The sequence below is a fragment of the Camelina sativa genome, chromosome 18 (genome assembly GCF_000633955.1).
Source record: "Camelina sativa cultivar DH55 chromosome 18, Cs, whole genome shotgun sequence".
NCBI classification, from domain to species: domain Eukaryota; kingdom Viridiplantae; phylum Streptophyta; class Magnoliopsida; order Brassicales; family Brassicaceae; genus Camelina; species Camelina sativa.
This window is the reverse complement of record NC_025702.1, coordinates 15,577,688-15,596,808: the sequence shown is the minus strand read 5'-3', so window position 1 is coordinate 15,596,808 and position 19,121 is coordinate 15,577,688. Positions and strand designations below refer to the sequence as shown.

The 19,121-nt window shown below is 38.4% G+C and overlaps 3 protein-coding genes across 5 annotated transcripts in view; 2 read left to right on the top strand and 1 right to left on the bottom strand.

The window, feature by feature from the left end:
• LOC104761829 (AAA-ATPase At5g57480-like) overlaps positions 1-1,137 on the top strand; it is a 3,169-nt gene extending 2,032 nt beyond the window's left edge. Inside the window, exon 2 of the mRNA XM_010484966.2 lies at positions 29-1,137. Coding sequence (XP_010483268.1) covers positions 29-1,058 — 1,030 coding nt within the window. The 3' untranslated portion in view covers positions 1,059-1,137. The remainder of the gene's footprint in view (positions 1-28) is intronic.
• On the bottom strand, positions 2,933-6,429 carry LOC104761828. 2 transcript variants are annotated; one of them, XM_010484965.2, is made up of 2 exons: positions 5,620-6,429; positions 2,933-4,447 (listed from the first exon to the last, which is right to left on the bottom strand). In XM_010484965.2, the coding sequence occupies exons 1-2, from the start codon at positions 6,275-6,277 to the stop codon at positions 3,156-3,158; spliced, it is 1,950 nt and encodes a 649-aa protein (XP_010483267.1). In that variant the 5' UTR covers positions 6,278-6,429; the 3' UTR covers positions 2,933-3,155. The 2 variants fall into 2 exon arrangements, with proteins under 2 accessions (XP_010483267.1, XP_010483266.1); XM_010484964.2 differs by lacking the exon at positions 5,620-6,429 and having other exon boundaries at positions 2,933-5,311.
• Positions 14,635-18,150, top strand: LOC104761826 (UPF0725 protein At4g29550-like). Of its 2 annotated transcripts, none has more exons than XM_019240358.1 (4): positions 14,635-14,822; positions 17,390-17,511; positions 17,600-17,677; positions 17,784-18,150. In XM_019240358.1, exons 2-4 carry the CDS (start codon positions 17,431-17,433, stop codon positions 18,015-18,017), a joined length of 393 nt encoding a protein of 130 aa, XP_019095903.1. In that variant the 5' UTR covers positions 14,635-14,822; positions 17,390-17,430; the 3' UTR covers positions 18,018-18,150. The 2 variants fall into 2 exon arrangements, with proteins under 2 accessions (XP_019095903.1, XP_019095905.1); XM_019240360.1 differs by lacking the exon at positions 14,635-14,822 and adding an exon at positions 17,071-17,159.

Here is a 19,121-nt window from a genome sequence, read left to right as displayed (position 1 = left end):
GGTTGCTTTACACTAACTCGAGAGGTGGGTCTCTTGATTCAAGAGGTCATCCATGGGAGTCTGTTCCTTTTAAGCATCCGAGTACTTTCGAAACTTTGGCTATGGATCCGTTAAAGAAGCAACAGATCATGGATGATCTTAAAGATTTTGCTAAAGGTCAAGTCTTTTATCAGAAGACTGGTCGGGCTTGGAAGAGAGGTTACTTGCTTTACGGGCCACCAGGTACTGGTAAGTCGAGTATGATCGCAGCTATGGCTAATTATCTCGGTTACGACATTTATGATCTTGAGCTCACTGAGGTTCATAGTAACTCGGAGTTAAGGAAGCTGCTGATGAAAACGAGTTCTAAGTCGATCATTGTGATTGAAGATATTGACTGTTCGATCAATCTGACTAACCGGAAGAAGAGTAGTAGTAGTAATGTGTCGTCGTTGAGTAGGAGCTATTACGAGCCGGATACAAGAAACGGGTCGGGTTCGGGTGGTTCAGGGGAGGAAGGTGGTAATGGGAATAATAATACTATAACTTTGTCAGGTTTGTTGAATTTTACAGATGGGCTTTGGTCTTGTTGTGGAAGTGAGAGGATCTTTGTGTTTACGACCAATCATATAGAGAAGCTTGATCCTGCATTGCTTAGAAGTGGGAGGATGGATATGCGTATCTACATGAGTTTTTGTAACTTCCCGTCGTTGAAGATTTTGCTCAAGAACTATTTGGGGTACGAGGAGGAGGATGTAGGCGAGGACGTGTTGAAGGAGATGGAGAGAGTTGTGGACAAGGCTGAGATGACTCCTGCTGATGTGAGTGAGGCTTTGATTAAGAATAGGAGGGACAAGGAGAAGGCGATTAGGGAGTTGTTGGTGGATTTGAAGAGTAGAGGGGAGAGAAATGTGAAAGATGGGAAGTTGAGGGGTGTGAATGGGAATTTGACGGAGTTGGAAGTTGTTGAGGAGCAAGAGAAGAGGGCTATAGATAGTCAGAACGGTAGAGATGAGAAGGATCATGATGAAGAAGAGATTGAGCTTGAGGATAACATTTGTAAGACTAGAGAAGATTGATATGTGTTTTTGTTGTTGTTTCTTTTTAAGTTTATTATAATGTAGAAGCATAATGGTCAAAAGTTGTGTTCTTTCTTCTTTCTTTGTTTGGTGAGTTCACTCGTTCCTTCATTCTTTTTTGGTTGTTGATGTTAGGTAGATGAAACATGAAATGAAAGTAGGAAACTATGAGAGTCATGAAAGTGAAAGAACACAAACGCTATGTTAGAATTTTTAAACTATAAAAGGAGAGGTTTAGAAAAGGTGGTTCAAAAGGCAAGTGGTTGATGTGGATTTTGTATGTGGGGAATGGGAAATGCAAAAAGTGTATCTCATTGGGTACCCATTAGCACTATGTATTTGTATTGTATGTAATTTATATAAAAATAATTGTACCAAATATTTTGTCAAACTATAACCATTCGTCAGTCAATATCAATTTTTTTTGTCGTCTATGGTCTAAGTCTAAGGTTTGAAAGACTCTAATATCTGAATTTGGCCGGTTCACAAAAATATTAAAATTTCTAAACTTTTAAATACATAAGTTATCCAGTCTTTTTTTTTTGAAAAAGAATAAGTTATCCAGTCTTGAGAATAAAATATCCAAACACTTAATCTTCAATTACTAATGTACACTGGTTACTATTGTTTTTCTGTATTCTTATTGAAGAGACATGATTCTCGGATCAAGATGATATTGAATACTACAAAAAACATTTTCAGACATCTTGATCCAACTGACCTTCGTGTATAGCATGTACTCGCCATTTTATTAATAATATTGGGAATGCTACAATATAACAATATAGATACTTTTTCGCAAAGCCAAACAAAATAATTGGTTCTTTTCTGTGTAGTGATAAAAAGAGCTGTCATATATTAGGTATGAGGTTTAGAATCATCCTTGCATTATAATATTAAGTATACATTCTTATATGTCAATGAACACTCAAATTATATGTTTTCATTAATCAAATGTGTAGTGTTAAAGACTTAAAGTTAACGATCTGGTAGGCCAGTAGTTGATCAGAGTCTCTTTTTCATCATCTCTATTGGAGGTTTGTGTTTAGGATCCCACAGCTTCTGTTATTAATCAACTAATTTTATTATAAAAGAACTTGGCCACTAGACATGTCACTCAACAATACGACACAAATATGTAAATGATCAGTAGTATTATATAATTGTAAACCGTAGTTAGGAGTTAGGACGGATTGTAATACCCACATGACATTATTATAAGTTTATAAAGAAATGTCATAGTGGATAATTGACATAAGAGTGACATGTTCGGTGGATTGAATTCGGCTGTTATGGCGTTCGATCAGTATCTTTTATTGTTAATGTTAACATACAGTACTCCACTCTCTCGCAGAAGTTTTTTGTTTCATAATATATGTTTTCAAGTTTCTATACAACTTTTAAAGTTTTTATACAACTTTTAGATTAGTTTAGTATTTTATATTATGCAGTATTATTTCTGATTGGTTGAACTTGCTAAAAGTAAAGATTTCTTAATCTGCGTGTTTTAGTTAAAACATCCTATATTTTGAAACGGAGGGAGTATATACTAACAGGCTGTATTGTAAATTCTAAATTGTAAAGCTTACACATAATGTGCTTTACAAATTAAGAAAAAGAGAAATGTATATATGTTCAGCCTTAGTAATATCGACCTATATAGTAGTATATGTTCTCATCAATAAAATAGTATCTAGACTTTGCATGTAGTCATATCTCATCTTTACAATGTAATGATATATAGAAATCAACTATTTCAAATCTGTTTGCTGTTTATCTTTATATAATAAAAATAGTTTTTGTCTTTCAACAATACTTCTATCGAACATCAAGGAAAAATCTTTCCATTTCAACATTTGGGGAAATATAATTGATGAACTTAATCATTGTCTTCCTTAATTCAATAATAATGAAATGTGAAAGCAAATCGGGTAAAACAGATAACATAACAATGAAGAGATGTCAAGATACACAAAAGAACACAAAACCTTACATGACAAAAAAAAAAAAAATTGGGATTAACTTCCAACAAAAGGCCAAACTCAAAAAACATTCGAGAAATTTATAAACAATGTAAATCTTGTGGAGAGAAACTTATCAGTTGCACATATAGACTCCGGTTTCGTACCTGTGATCTACCTCGTAGAAATCTGTATTTCCCTCAGCCGCTGCACGTAGACTGATACCTGACAAAGACGTACTTCCCTGAACCGAGAATTTCACATAGCAGATGATCTCTGGTTCTTCTTCGCCGTTCTCTGAATCGAGAGGCATCCGTGCTCTTAGTCTCCCAGGAGTTCCTTTTAGCGGAATCTCCGGGATTTGCCATTTCAGTTCTCGATCGGTTCTGTTTAGTACTGCTTTAGGTGAAACCTTGAGCAATGTGGGATCAACCGGGAGTTTCAGAATAAAGTCCACGTTTTTCAGAGGCTCAGGTAGATCCGGATTTGAGACGTATTGTATCATTAGTGAGAGTAAAGTCCCGCTGACTCGTTTCACCATTCGGACTCTAAGAGGCAACGGGGTTAGTTTAGGTTGCAAGCTATACTTCAAGATAGGGATTGGTTCTTCTGATGGAGCGGTTCTCACATGAAACAAACCGTTTCCTAAGCTACTGATCCGAGCACTCTGCATAGCGAATCTCTTAACTGCAGTAGTACCCTCAACACGAAATGAGAACTCGGTTTCTTTCTCTTCACCAGAGCCTTTGGGTGGCATTGTTTTCAGATAGATAACACCCATTAGTCCTACTCTAGCAAGCAAGGATTCTCTAAACTCGGTTCTAATTTCCTCAGAGACATACATTTCAGGACCCTTCATCTCAGGCTTTTTAACTAAGTTATCGAGATTACCTCCATCTTTGCCTTCCACAGCCTTAGGATCACTAGTGTGCAGCAGCTCAAGCCCACCGAGACCTTCCTTCTTTTGAATCTTCTTTGTTCCCATAAACTCTGAAGGATCCAATCCACCTCCCCAAGCATCACTAATGTATTCAAAAGTTTCTTCAATCGTAGCCTGTTCGTTACTGAACTCAATCCCACCGTATTGCCCTTCAAATCCTTCCACATTGATGTGCGTAGACTGTGTTGCTTCAGCTGGAGGCAATGTAGTCACTTCTAGTCCAGCCAATGCCAAAGACAAATCCGTTGAGGACGGATCCTTAGTCTTCTTGAAGCCACCCACAAGTTCTTTCTCCTTGTTGATCGTTTCACTTGCCGCAAAAGGATCTTTATTCTCCGGTTCCGGTTCTTCCTTCAACTGCTCTGATTCTTGCACAACAGGTGCCAAGCTCGCCGCTGATTCGTCTCCAGCAGCCAAAGTCTCCGCAGGCAACTCAAATCTCGCATTGGAGAATGCGTGCACAGAAGCTTGATGCTCAGCCGCGTGAGATTCCACAGCCATCCAACTATCAGCTCCTCGGATCTTATTCTCAGTATCAAGAGCCGAATGAACCATCTTAGCAATCCCATCACCGTGCATAGCACCAAGCATCGCCGCAAGACGGATATTACTAACACCACGCAAAACAATATCAAGCGCCATGTAAACCTCCGCATACTTCCGTCCAAGCTTCTCTGGAGTCACTTCAACACCACGACAAGCAGTAACAATAACACTAACAGCTTGATTCACAATATGAATACACTCAAACACATTAATCGAGTTATCATGATCCGCGACAGTCACACCAAGGATATAGATCGAGTTCACTAATCTATAAACCACACGATACTTGCTCTCAACACCAACAATCACCTGTCCGTTAGAAGCGGCAAGCGGATCGTCACCTACGAATTCCGCCGCCGCGGCATCGTCGGGATCCGCAACGGAGGAAGAAGAAGAAGAAGAAGAAGAAGCGTGACTATGTTTCTGATTCGGCTGCTGCTGATGCTGATGCTGCTGCTGCTTAGAGGAAGCTAACGCTTGACGCATTTGGCGGAAATAAGAGAGTGCGATTAGGGCTCGTGCCGGTGGAAACCATTCTCTAGTTTGGAGCAAAATGTCGGATCCATTTGCTGGTTGCAGAGCTAGCGCTAAGCACGACATGATCGCGATTCAGAATTCGATCTGTAAAAGGTTTATAGTGATTCGCCGCTATTCAATTACTCGATTCGATTACACATTTAGGGCTTCATCTGATGAAGAAATCGATCAGATCTGAGAAGAATCGCCGGAGAAGAAAAAGGGAAAGTGAAATAAGATATTCGTTGTGATTGAGCAGCAGTGAGCTTCATGAAACCACGCCGTTTTTTTATTATTCGTGTGTTAATCTTATTGGGCCTATTAACGCTAATGTTTGGATATAATCTTACTTTGAGAGCAAAACGGTGTCGGTTCTTACCTAATTTGGCTGATTGGCTCTGCGGTCAAGGTTGGAAAAAAAGGGTAAGAGATTAACCACTGTCATTTCCTTAATGTTGTTAAATTTTTTTTTTTTTGAATGAATGTAAAATATTATTTATCAAAAAAACCGTTTTCTCTTTACAATAAGTGTAAACTTGTTTTTATAAAAATTAATAGAAGGCATAAAAGATTGNAGCTTGATGCTCAGCCGCGTGAGATTCCACAGCCATCCAACTATCAGCTCCTCGGATCTTATTCTCAGTATCAAGAGCCGAATGAACCATCTTCGCAATCCCATCTCCGTGCATAGCACCAAGCATCGCCGCAAGACGGATATTACTAACACCACGCAAAACAATATCAAGCGCCATGTAAACCTCCGCATACTTCCGTCCAAGCTTCTCTGGAGTCACTTCAACACCACGACAAGCAGTAACAATAACACTAACAGCTTGATTCACAATATGAATACACTCAAACACATTAATCGAGTTATCATGATCCGCGACAGTCACACCAAGGATATAGATCGAGTTCACTAATCTATAAACCACACGATACTTGCTCTCAACACCAACAATCACCTGTCCGTTAGAAGCGGCAAGCGGATCGTCACCTACGAATTCCGCCGCCGCGGCATCGTCGGGATCCGCAACGGAGGAAGAAGAAGAAGAAGAAGAAGAAGCGTGACTATGTTTCTGATTCGGCTGCTGCTGATGCTGATGCTGCTGCTGCTTAGAGGAAGCTAACGCTTGACGCATTTGGCGGAAATAAGAGAGTGCGATTAGGGCTCGTGCCGGTGGAAACCATTCTCTAGTTTGGAGCAAAATGTCGGATCCATTTGCTGGTTGCAGAGCTAGCGCTAAGCACGACATGATCGCGATTCAGAATTCGATCTGTAAAAGGTTTATAGTGATTCGCCGCTATTCAATTACTCGATTCGATTACACATTTAGGGCTTCATCTGATGAAGAAATCGATCAGATCTGAGAAGAATCGCCGGAGAAGGAAAAGGGAAAGTGAAATAAGATATTCGTTGTGATTGAGCAGCAGTGAGCTTCATGAAACCACGCCGTTTTTTTATTATTCGTGTGTTAATCTTATTGGGCCTATTAACGCTAATGTTTGGATATAATCTTACTTTGAGAGCAAAACGGTGTCGGTTCTTACCTAATTTGGCTGATTGGCTCTGCGGTCAAGGTTGGAAAAAAAGGGTAAGAGATTAACCACTGTCATTTCCTTAATGTTGTTAAATTTTTTTTTTTTTGAATGAATGTAAAATATTATTTATCAAAAAAACCGTTTTCTCTTTACAATAAGTGTAAACTTGTTTTTATAAAAATTAATAGAAGGCATAAAAGATTGTTAGGTTCTAGTGGTGGACCAGAGGACAAGGGCCTCTTCATGTAGTTGATTTCCTGAGCCTTGGATAAGTAGAAGCTTGGTTCGAATAGTTCTATCTATTTGTTTATGCAGTCGAGTTGCAGAAACAGAGGATTCACCGTGCCTACGGTTATTTCTTTCTTGCCAAATGGAGTGGATTGCTACATGAAGTGAGCATCTCAGCAACAAACTGGAGAGTTTTTCAAGTGTTGAGTCGGATATGAGGGTCTTGGTGAGCTCCTAGTCGGAGGTTGAGTGCACCCCAAGAAAACCAGAGGTGAGTTTACGCCAAATCTGATGTGAGTAGGGGCATTGGAAAAATAGATGAGATCTTGTTTCCAATGGTCCCGAGCAGAGAGAGCAGGAGGTGTCTACCGTCTGATTCCAGTTCAACATTCGATCACCTGTGGAGAGTCGATTGAGCATCGCAAGCCATGTCAGGAAAGCAAATTTTGGAGTTGCTTGTGAAAACCACACACCTTTTGTCCAGTTTTGCACTGGTTTTGCCATACGCAGTTGAAGCCAGGTGTCTCGAGTCGAGAATTTTTTCTTAGGTCCCGATGTGTGCCTCCACATATGTATATCAGCTATATGGGATTTGCGCTTAGCTTTTGCAGAAGTGATCTGCTTCTCCACTTCATTTAAAATGTCCACTCTATGTTGCCGGGTTCGATGATGTAACATAGCAAAATCAACAGTTTCGTGTTTGGTTATCCCAAGATCAATGAAACTCTATTGCCAAAAATATCATGCAATCGTCCCATTGGAGACCAACTGTCGTACCATAAAGAAGTAGATTTCCCATTTTTTATGTCTTTGCAGTGAAACTGTTTAGCTAGGTCTCTCAACTTGAGCAGTTTACGCCACATCCAGGACCCCTGAAGGGTTGGTCGACCAATATCCCAGAAAGAAGTGTGACAAATTAGGTAGGTATGCACCCACTGGCTCCATAGCGAGTTGGTAGAGAGTAATCTCCATATGATCTTAAGTCCACAGACGATGTTAAACTCCTTCAGAGGTCGCAGGTCAAGGCCCTCTTCACAGTATGGCAAACAGACAATATCCCAAGCAACTTTTGCATTGTGCGTTTTCAAATCAGGGCCACTCCATAAAAAAGCTGAGAATAGTTGATCAATCTCTTTCAGATAGCCACTTGGCAGCCGAAAAGCAGAAGACCAGAAATTGGTGATACTAGTAAGAACCGATTTAATGAGTTGCAGCCGACCTCCATAAGACAAGAACCGACCTGTCCATGAGCTTATACATTGTCGTACTTTCGCTAAAAGAGGCTGATAGTCATTCCTAGACATTGCCTTGGTGAGGAGCGGAAGCCCAAGGTAACGAACCGGAAGCGTGCCAACCTCAAAAGGGAATGTTGATCGTATATCCTCCTGCGTATCTGGAGAGATTCCAGCCATGTATAGTGTAGATTTTTCTAGGCTGATATTTATTCCTGAAAGTCGAGCAAAGTCATAAAAAATGTGAATAATGCCTTGAACAGATCTTTTTGTACCCTCAGCAAAAACCATTAGGTTGTCTGCAAAAAAGAGATGTGTGAGCAAAAGATTATGACACCGAGAATGATAGCCAAAGCGATGTTCTGTTGCTGCCGTATTGATCAAGTGGGAGAGGACATTCATGCAGATAACGAACAGGTAGGGTGATAGGGAGCAGCCCTGCCTTAGACCACGAGCACTCCCGAAAAAACCAGCTAACTCTCCATTTACCTTGACTGAGAAAGTTGCCGTGGAGATGCACAATCAAATCCAATTTATAAAGATAGCTGGGAGACCTAAAGCTTGGAGTGTGTTAAGTAAGAAAGACCATTGCACTGAATTAAAAGCTTTGGAGATGTCAATCTTCATTGCACACCGTGGAGAAATGTCATCTAAGTGATAATCTTTCACCAGTTCAGATGCTAGAAGAACATTTTCCATGAGTAGCCTATCTTTGATAAAAGCTGTTTGATTTGAAGAGATGATCTCAGGGAGCAAAATCTTGAGTCGGTTCGCTAGAATCTTGGAAATCACTTTATAGATGACATTGCAACAGAATCTTGAGTCGGTTCACTAGAGTCTTTCATTACCTGCGCATCGTCTTTCTTAGGAATCAGAGCAAGTATGGTTGTGTTAATACCTTTAGAGAGAAAACCTTTATGGAAAAAAGATTGTACAGCGACCATAAAATCCTTCCCCAGGACAGGCCACACTTGCTTGAAGAACTCACTAGTATAACCATCTGGTCCAGGACTCTTATTTGCAGGCATCGAAAAGAGGACACGCCTGATCTCCTCATCTGAGACATCTTGAATCAACATAGCACAATGATGGCCATTGCACCGAAAGGGCAACAGTGACTCTAAAGATTCAATTGTGGCTCCCTCGAAATCATTTGGAATGAGACCAAGGAAAGTCGAGAAGAATCTCGCTGCTTCGTGCTTGATATCGGCTTGAGTCTTGGCAATAGATCCATCTTCACATTGTATCTCGTGGATTGAGTTCTTGTATTCCCAAAGTTTGACTGCATTATGAAACACTCGATTATTCTGATCTCTAACCTGGAGCCAGTGTAATTTAGACCTCTGTTTCAATAGACCCTCTTCTAGTTTTGAGAGTTGGTGCCATAGAGAGTAAGCGGCTGCCTCATCCTGCATTGCAGCAATAGTTGGATTAGCTAAGGTTTCAACTTGTTTAGCACATAAATCAGTATGTGCTTCCCGAGTTCTTTTAACCAGATCCCCCAGACGATCACGTGTCAAGTATCTAATCCCTTGTTTCAGAACCTTTAGCTTTTTTTTGTAAACCGAAACATTGCAGTGGTAGGGATAAACAAAGGGGCAGTGTCTTCCCAATACGACTGCACAAGAGGCAGAAACTCCGGTAAAAGAGCCACATAATTGACAAATTTGAAAGGTCGTTTCCGAGCTGGTGTTCCCATATCGAACTGGATACGACTACGGAGATGGTCAGAGTAGCCTCCAGACTCGAATACACAGTAGGAACGTGGGAACCGGTGGAGCCACACATCATTAATAAGGACACGATCAAGCTTTTTACATATTAAACCATCCTCTCGTTTATTGCGCCATGTGAATAACAGTCCATGTGCCCCCATATCCGACAAGTTACAATGATTCACGACTGTCTGAAATTCACGCATACCCGGAGTTGAGGCGGCTGAATGGGGGTAGCTAGAATGCTCTTCACCACTCCATATCTCATTAAAATCACCCTTAATGATCCATGGTTTACCCTGAAATAGTTGTGAGTCCGTATGATGGCACATATCTTCCCACAGACTAGTCCTTTCTTCAACCAAGTTCTTTGCATAAACAAAAGAGAAGAAAAACTCCTCTGATTCACCCTCCAACAGAATAGAACACGTGACAATTTGATCACTTTTTAAAACCGGAGTTAAGCGGACTGTAGGTCGCCAAAGCACCCAAATACGCCCTAACCGGTGATGCTCATAATTAGATAGAAAGGACCAATTACCAAACACTGAAGATACTAGTGTAGCTGCTTTCTTTTCCTTGACTCGAGTCTTTAAGAGACAACCAAATACCATATCCTTATCACTAGTCCATTCCCGGACCAAGGAATGTTTAATAGTTTTGTTGAAACCCCGAACATTCCATGAAAAACTCATCATTTAAAAAGTACAGTTAGGAAGCCTCTTAGTTGAAGCAGCAGAGGTGCTAACCTTTGTTGCCCGATTTGAAGCTTCCGCTGTTTCTTTTTGCTTACGTTGATGGATTCGCGCCGAAGGGGGTCGTCCACCACGACCCTTTTCCTGTGTGACATTTGTCGAGTGTGACATATTCTGTGACAATGTATCATCCGAACTCACATCAACCCGGGAATCAGAGCCTGTAACATCGCATGTGGTTTCATCATCTGATAATTCACCTTCCTCCTCGTCCTCAGAGAGACTAAGTACAACGAACTTTGACGCTGAAACTAGAGGGGGCATAGCTGACTGTGGAATAAAGGACTTACTAGGACTGCGACCCGTTTTTGAAGGTGACACTACAGACCAGACAGCAGTCGCACCCGATTGGTCAACTGGCGAGTGTATAGCATCTTGTGAACCATTATTAACTACAGGCAGAGCAGGGACTGAGTCAATAGTTAACGGTGGAACTTCATCTTTTGTAACTGTTATGTCCACATTTGTTGAGGAAACCAAAACAGAGTTCTGCTCCGTTTGCTCTGAGGGTGGACTAACCACAGAGATTTATCTCTGCCACAACGAGCTGCAAGATGCCCCTACTTCTCACAAGAAGAACATCGAGGAGGCAACCATGGATAGTGAAAATCTGCAACATCAAAGTTTGAACAAGCTGCCATCTCAGGGTGCAACCGAACAGGAGCACCTACTACGCTAGCTATAAAACTCAACCCCTCCCAAGTAAACATATGCAGCGGGACCTTCTTCAAATAGACCCAAAGAGGAATAGATTTCTCTTCAGGCTGTTCTTTTTCAGTGATTGGAGACCACCGTGACACCACCATCGGCACCTCCGCAATATTCCACATACCCCGTTTAAGTATCCTTGCCTGGAGAACAGGATCAGAAACCCTAAACCGCAATGTAGTAGTATTTACTTCATAGACATCAATCTTGGGAGACTCAGTCCCCTGTTTCCAGATCTTGTTTAAAATCACATGGACTTTTCCAACATGAGGAGCAATATCTAAGAACTTACCAAGGAGAAAATCTTCCCATAACGGCGTAGAGTTGGTGAGAACTTCATCAGGGATCACCACTGAATCTTTCCCCTCCGAAGTGGTGATAGTAATATCAAACTTCCGCAAAACTTTTTTATTCTGAACCATCAAAACCCATGACTCCTTCCTCACCGGACTAGACGTCTCCCGAGGACTCTCAACGGCGACCGACATCGCCAACCCTGCAGCCTACCGGCGCCAGGAAACAAACTTTGCCAACACGAAAGTCAAAACCCTAATCGCCCGAATTTTCGCCTCCTTAGCAAAACACAGCGTTTTCTTTTTTAAAATAATGTTGTTAAATTATCTAACTTTAAACTTTTTTTTCAGTCAAAATAACATTTACCTGCACTTTGATGTAAAAAAAATTATTTTTCTTTTATATATAATTTAACATTAAATTCAAAAAAATTGATAAATACTTAGAATTATGAATTCATTAATGTCACTAAAATGAATCTAATTTGAACAATTTATATTTGGGATTGTGGCCTAAAAACTGTTTTGTGGTTAGTGGCTTTGAGCATTAGCCCATTTTTCTTATAGGTGAGTACACCAATTGTGCAACTAACAACTTTTCTCAAAGTTTAATCTCAAATAACATTAAACTTTACAAACTATCATTACTTTTAAAAAAAAGGTGGTACCATTGTCATTGGTAAAAAACCTATATCGTCCGTCATCGAAAAAGATATATAGTATTTTTTGACAAAATATAATTACTAATTGAATAGAAAATTCCATATTGTTTTATTCATACCTCATTGTCAAACACATTCCCAGATGTGTTGTTGAAAACCCCTTTAAGAATCAAGAATGTTGACTTTTCCGATCTAGTGACTTGGTCATAGTTCTTTTCACCATCAACATAGTATTCGGTAACTTCTTTCTGAGAAATGAAATAGACACTTAATTGTTGGCGATACCATTTGGCAAAACAATAAACAACATATTCGCAACACCATGTGTTAGTCAACAGGAAAAATACCTCATATTCGCAACACCATCACATCCATATATACTTTGATATAATCGTCGACTCCACTTCTAAGACCATGGCTGTCTTTCACATACGAAATTGTCTCCCCATCTATCACTTTAATAGCCCGTATCGAAACCGCATGTCATGCTTTTGAACTTAGAATTTTTTGGTTGAGGTCCAAGATAATTACCCTAAACAGATTAGAAAATAACATGTGGTTTTCAGTCAAAAACAAGTTTATATATACAATAGTAACTTAGAGAAAATCATAAAAAATTACATAAATTGCATTACTTACCTCTCTGACTCGATAGAACTCGGGAAAGAAGATAGCCATGCGAGATATCTACATACATGTTTTACATAAATTCCATGGAAATATATTGAAAATATTATTGCCATAAAACATTAAACTTTATAAACTATCATTACTTTTGAACATATTGCGTTATCATCCAAATCAGCCAAATAGTCCAAATATGTTTTGCTCCCATTTTGCTTTAACTTATCCTCAAAATCTAAGGAAGCCTATGATCAACAATGAGAATTAGATAAATATTAAAAATGAAGAAAACATAAACCGAATACGAAATATCTACATACATGTTTTTCATCATCGTATTTGACGCATAGATTCTAAAAAAATTACAACAAGATATTATTATATAATTACTAATTATAATCAACATAACAACATAACAAATTTCAATAAACTTTAAACTACCCATAAATAATTTATACCAAAGATGGCTAATATAACCATGTTTTCATAATATACATATATGTTCTATTTAAGCAGTTGAATATCTTGTAAAACCAAAAAAATAATTAAAAATGTGGAGAAATTAGTTTGAGTAACAAATACTAATACAATATTGAAGTTGTGAATTTACAAGAGTTACATTCGAGTGAATGTGAGGTGGATATATAAACATGATAAATCAGTTAGGTCATAATAAACCATCTAGTAAAAAAATAATACAATCGCTAACTATATTTATACACTTATATAAATAAATAAATAAAACAAATTCATGCACAAATATGGTCCAAGATCTCAAAGCATTTATGAAGAAGACGTTCTGCCGTTCTACATTCCAGAACATAACAACACGTCGTTTTCTATTCTCCAACATTTCAAAGCAAAAGAACGACCCGCCGTTTTTATTCTTTTTTATTATTTTTTAACAATCCCTTTGTACTTTGAATTCGGACGGGTCTCTGCATCAACTTGTCAATCCGTCGGAACAGAGAGACCAACCCGAATTCGAGATCGAAGAAGAAGAAGAGCTCAGTTATTGGGTAAGTGGTTTTAGAACCGGATCGTCGCGTGGACTTGTCGCGAGTGAGTGACAATGACGATTCAGGTCCAAACGTAGCAGAGCGAGAAACCAATACAGGAGGGGAACTCGCAACCAAGTTGATTCCTTTAAGGATAATAAGCGTTATGGTGGAATAAGAGAAGACTATACAAGGGTTTAGGCAAGCGTGGTGATCGTCTTCTTGAGGACGAGAGCAGTGATGAGGATGTGAAAGACACAGAGAGCTTTTCTCACTGATGAATCACGGTGATGATCCAGAGGTGAAGCAAGGGCTTTCTCGCTGCTGCTAGGAGATTTAAGGTAATCAACAGGCCACTACTAGTAGTACATATATGATTTATTAATTTGTACCCTCCATTTCAAACTCGACAACGAGTTGTAAACTAATGTACTATATATGTCTTGGATTACTTAGGACGACGGTCCTGTGGATCCACAAAAGGTTCTCGTATTCGAAGTCGCTCCATCCATCTGGAGTTCTTTCTGCTAAAAATGCCAAAATGTAAAGCCGATTTCTCCTAGTAGTTTCTAAGTTCTCTCATGTAAAGCAAACAGATAAGCATTAATTAAGGCAACACATTTTATCTACAACAAGGAAAGAAGTTTATGTTTTTTCAAATCTTCTCTACAGGAACGTGGTCATGGTGCCGGATCCCTAGACTAGATCAGAACTCAAATTGTGGCGCTATGATTATCATCTCACCCTTTATGGTAAGTTTGCACTCTACTGCTACAACTTTCAAAAGGTAACTCTCCGATCCCTCTTTTTATGTCTTGTAATTAAGAAGAACCCTGCCTTGAATATTATTCCTCTAATTTCCTTTTCATGAGAGTTTTTGTTTTGATTTTGGGTTGTCAGGGAACAAACTTTAAGTTTGTGCGTTGGGAAAAGTATAATTCTATGTGCACTGCATGCTTTCTACTTAACTTTTGAGGCCATGGATCCGGCATGCGACGAAGGAAGATATCTATACGTGGAGGATCTTGGCCTGCAGACCCGCATGTACAGTAATGCTGGACCGCGCGCATCTTCTTATATATCACAATACTGTCTTTCTTTAATTAGAGGACGACTAACTGTTTCTAGAAATCACTTTTTTAAAGGTAACAAGCCTTTTCCAGGTGAAATGCCCAAATGGTTGTCCGATGAGGCCTTTTCCAGTGACAACAAAAGGTATTACGTGGTGAGATATATGTCCAGAGAGTGGAGTTTAATCTTCTTGATGCCAGTTAAATGTAGATAAATGCATTTTTGTTTGTGCATCATCGATCACAGGTCCGAGCTGCATCTATTCATTGATCAATCGCATTCTTTAATGCAATATATCCTGTTAATCCTTGAATTTGCAATCATTCTCTGCCTTGTTATCTGTTTTCTCTTACACTTGCCAATGTGACGACTCCAGGAATTGGTGGCTTCCCCTCCCTTGGAGATCAATTAACAAGGTAGTTGTAGAAACTAAAGAAGATTACATGACCGAGGCTCGTGAGAAGCTCCGCGCAGAAAATGGTGTCGCTGTTGATCACAAAACTATCATTAGGCAAACCATGGATGGGGAAACCATTGCACATGTGTCTTGAAATTGCTTTTTCGTGAGTAATTCTGGTCTGCATGCTGCAATCAATTATTAGTCGCTATTTCCTTGTAACTTTTATCATCATGTTATAAACATATATGACTATAGAATGCACCATGTTGTGTTTGACTTGTCTTTTATGTCGTCTACAACTTTGATATCTATATGTATTTTAATCTTCGCTAAGTGCTGCTGGCTGTTTGCAATGCATAATCGGAATTTGTATGAAAACCAATAACACAAGCTGTACCAAACATTGGAGGTACCAAATTAACGAAGAGATATTTTGTTTGTTAACAAACGGTACCACAATAAGATATACATTTTCAGTCACATATGGGTATAGCTTGAGTCCCAAGTCAATTGCTATTCTTTTTTTTTTCTTTTTGACAAGGTTTAGTAAAATTTTACATTCAGTTCTCAATTGCTATTATTCAGAACTGCAAAACTGTCTCTAGCTAGTTTATGAAATAGCAAAAGTAAGCCCTTCTTTTTCCTCTTCTTTGCAGACTCTAAGATCATACTCATACCAATGGTAATTAATGACTAATTAAGCATTTAACCGAAGAACATGAGAGTGGCAACGCCGTGTTCAACGTTCCCGACAGTGAATACCGTTTACAGTATTTAAATCTAGTTGTGGATATCGAATACATGATCTCGGAGGGTTAGCCAACTCTCGAATTATCAGTAGACCAAAAATATATTCATAAACATTGTAAGTATCTATTTAAATATGAATAAATTCTCATAAATACCACTAAATTGACTCTTTTTTTTTATATTTTTCTTTTAAAAATACCGCTTTTAATTATATTTTTCAAAAATACCACTAAAATGAGTTTTTCCAAAAATGCCACAAAATTAAACTAAAGTTTTAATATTCAAAACTAAAGCTTAATTACTAAACACTAAACTATACCCCTAAAAACTATACCCTAAATATAAAATTGTAAACCCAAACCTGAAAATAAATTTTACATCATTATCATTTATTTTTATTTTGTGTTTTTGGTACTTTTGGTAAATAAAATTTTTGTGGTATTTTTGAAAAAAAAAACTTAAAAGATGGTATTTTGAGGAATTTATCTATGTGAGATTACAATATAACACTTTAATTAATGTACATTAACTAATGTTAAGTCACGGGGTTCGAAGTTACCAAAGATAATTAAAGGAAGTATTTTTATTTTAATAAAAAGATGAATTATAAAACGTTCAAATAAAAAGATAAATGAACTATTTTAAGGCTTTTTTTCTCTAATATACAATTGCATAAGTTGTTATTTGGATTTTTGACCGAGAGAATTGGGCTATTAATTTGTTTTTTCTATTCTTTTGTATTCCTTTTGAATAAAACGAAGAAACGCAAGAGAGATAGATAGATAGATCTGAGGGCTTGGCTAAGAGATATGGAGGCGGTGGTGGAGGTCGGAGCGGCATGTGAATTCGGGAAGCTTGAAATCGCAAGAACATCAACGGCAAGGAGAAGAAGGAAAAAGTCAAAGACTGGGCTTAAGAGAAACGGCCAACTGGCTTATGTATGTAAATCCTCTTCCCTCATGTTTGTTTGTTTGATCTCTTAGGTCTTCCCTCATGTTTGTTTGTTTGATCTCTTAATTGTTTTCTTTACCTGGATGGGTTTTGGTCTTGGTTTTGATTTTGGATGTGAATTGGATGAACTCGTTAGGGCCCCTCAGCGCTATGATTATGATTGCACCCTTTACGCTAGGCTTGGACTCTACTGCTACAATTTTGAGAAGGTAACTCTTATAATATTCTCTCTCTCTCTCTCTCTCTCTTTTAATTTTATGTCTTGTAATTTCAGTAATGCACATAGAATTAAGTTTTGCCAAAGATTATGTTATAGATACGTGGCAGATCTTGGCCTGCAGACCCGCATGTAAGCAACATTTTCTTTACCGCATCTTCTTAATTATCACTGTCTTTTCTTTAGAGGACTAACAGTTTCTAGAGGATCACTTGTTAAAAGGTAACAAGCGTGTGAATGAATATTGGGACCGGGATCAGGCAATGGATACATTCTACACGCGTCCAATGCCCAAATGGTTGTCTGATGAGGCCTTGGCCAGTGACAACAAAAAGTATTACGTGGTAATTAAGATATATATGTCCAGATTGGAGTTTAATCTTCTTTTATAGATAAATGCGTTTTTGTTTGTTTGTGCATCACCGATCACAGGTGCAAGAAGCAGACCTCCATGAGAATGACTGGCTGCATCTATTCACTGAAATGGCATTCTTCTCCATCGCAAGGGCTGTAAGTACCTTGAATTTGCTTGCAATCATTCATTCTCTGTCTGTAAAAATAAACTTATTTTTTTACTTCACTTGTCATCTGTTTCCTCTTACACTTGCCAATGTAGGATTCCCCTCCCTTGGAGATCAACAAGGTAGTTGTAGAAACTAAAGAAGATTACATAACTGAGGCGCGTGAGAAGCTCCACGCAAAGAACGCAATATTCTACATAAGTTACAAGTATAAAGGTGATCCTTCTATTGGTTTCACTGGTGATCACAGAGCTATCATAAGGAAAACCACGGATGGGGAACCAGAACACATGTCTTTTGAATTTGCTTCTGAACAACAAGCCAAGTAGACAGACACTTCCTGTATGTATCTGGTCTGTTGCAATCAATCATTAATCGCTATTTCCTTGTAACTTTTAGGGATCATATTATATGTCTACAACTCTAGGGACTAAAACGAGTGGGATCTATATTTATATCAAACTTCGCCCAAGTGCTAGCTATCTGTTTGCAATGTGTAATAGTAACTTGTATGAGAACCAATAACGCAAACTGTACTTAAAACCATGGTGAGTTGACTACTGACCTAAAATATCTTAGGAAATGATCAGTATGGGAGTGAGCCGGTTGGGCTTGATGCCGTCAGTATGAGGGGAAGGCATGGCATGGTTACACGAATGCGTCTACAGAGGCAAATTCATGCCTAACTGGTAAACTAGAAGGAAGCCCTTATTAGAGTTGATCATGGTTCTTTTGGCTAAGGTATCATGTTCCAGGTAGGATGATGAATATTTGGGATTCATATGCTACCAAGCGAAACTAAAGGAAGAGAAATTAACACACCTTACATAATCAGTTAGGAGTAACACCACAGGATATTCATTCATTTGTCAACAAACCTTACATAACCGAGCTATAACTATAAAACATTAGAACTCTCATTCTATCTCCTCAATCACTACGCCACCGCCTTTTCGGAATTGATCTGTTTTCTTCATTTTGGGAACCCCATTTAGTTCAACCACCAAGCCAGAGCTTGCAAAAAAAATGTTAATCAGTTTCTAGTGAGTGAGATGGCTAACCACCATTGATCATTTAAAAGCTTAGGTGTATAACATTAGGGGTTGTATTCAACTTTACATTTTAATGATTTATGTAAAATTTACAAATAATATGTTATTCAATCATGAATTTTAAAATTTATATTAAAATTCACTATTATTTGAATATTTAAAAATCTACAGGATTTGAAAGGATTTGATTAGATAAAAATACAGAACTCTAATTTTTTTTTTACAATAAACTATATCAATTTGCACTAAGATATATCAAAATTCCAAAATTATGGTTTGAATAGTGTCACAATATGGGCTGGGCCGCTGATCGCTGATATTGGTTACGGTCTGTGGCTTCATATTTTTCTTTTTTTTTTTTTTTTTTTTTTTTTTTTTTTT

Excerpts from the sequence above, each read along its gene's own strand:
- LOC104761826 (XM_019240358.1), top strand. The coding sequence starts at position 17,431 with ATGGATACATTCTACACGCGTCCAATGCCCAAATGGTTGTCTGATGAG. Across the intron at positions 17,512-17,599 it reads ACAACAAAAAGTATTACGTG|GTGCAAGAAGCAGACCTCCA; the intron begins GTAATTAAGATA and ends CACCGATCACAG. Across the intron at positions 17,678-17,783 it reads TCTTCTCCATCGCAAGGGCT|GATTCCCCTCCCTTGGAGAT; the intron begins GTAAGTACCTTG and ends TTGCCAATGTAG.
- LOC104761828 (XM_010484965.2), bottom strand. The coding sequence starts at position 6,277 with ATGTCGTGCTTAGCGCTAGCTCTGCAACCAGCAAATGGATCCGACATT. Across the intron at positions 4,448-5,619 it reads TAGTTGGATGGCTGTGGAAT|CTCACGCGGCTGAGCATCAA; the intron begins CTCACGCGGCTG and ends TGGCTGTGGAAT.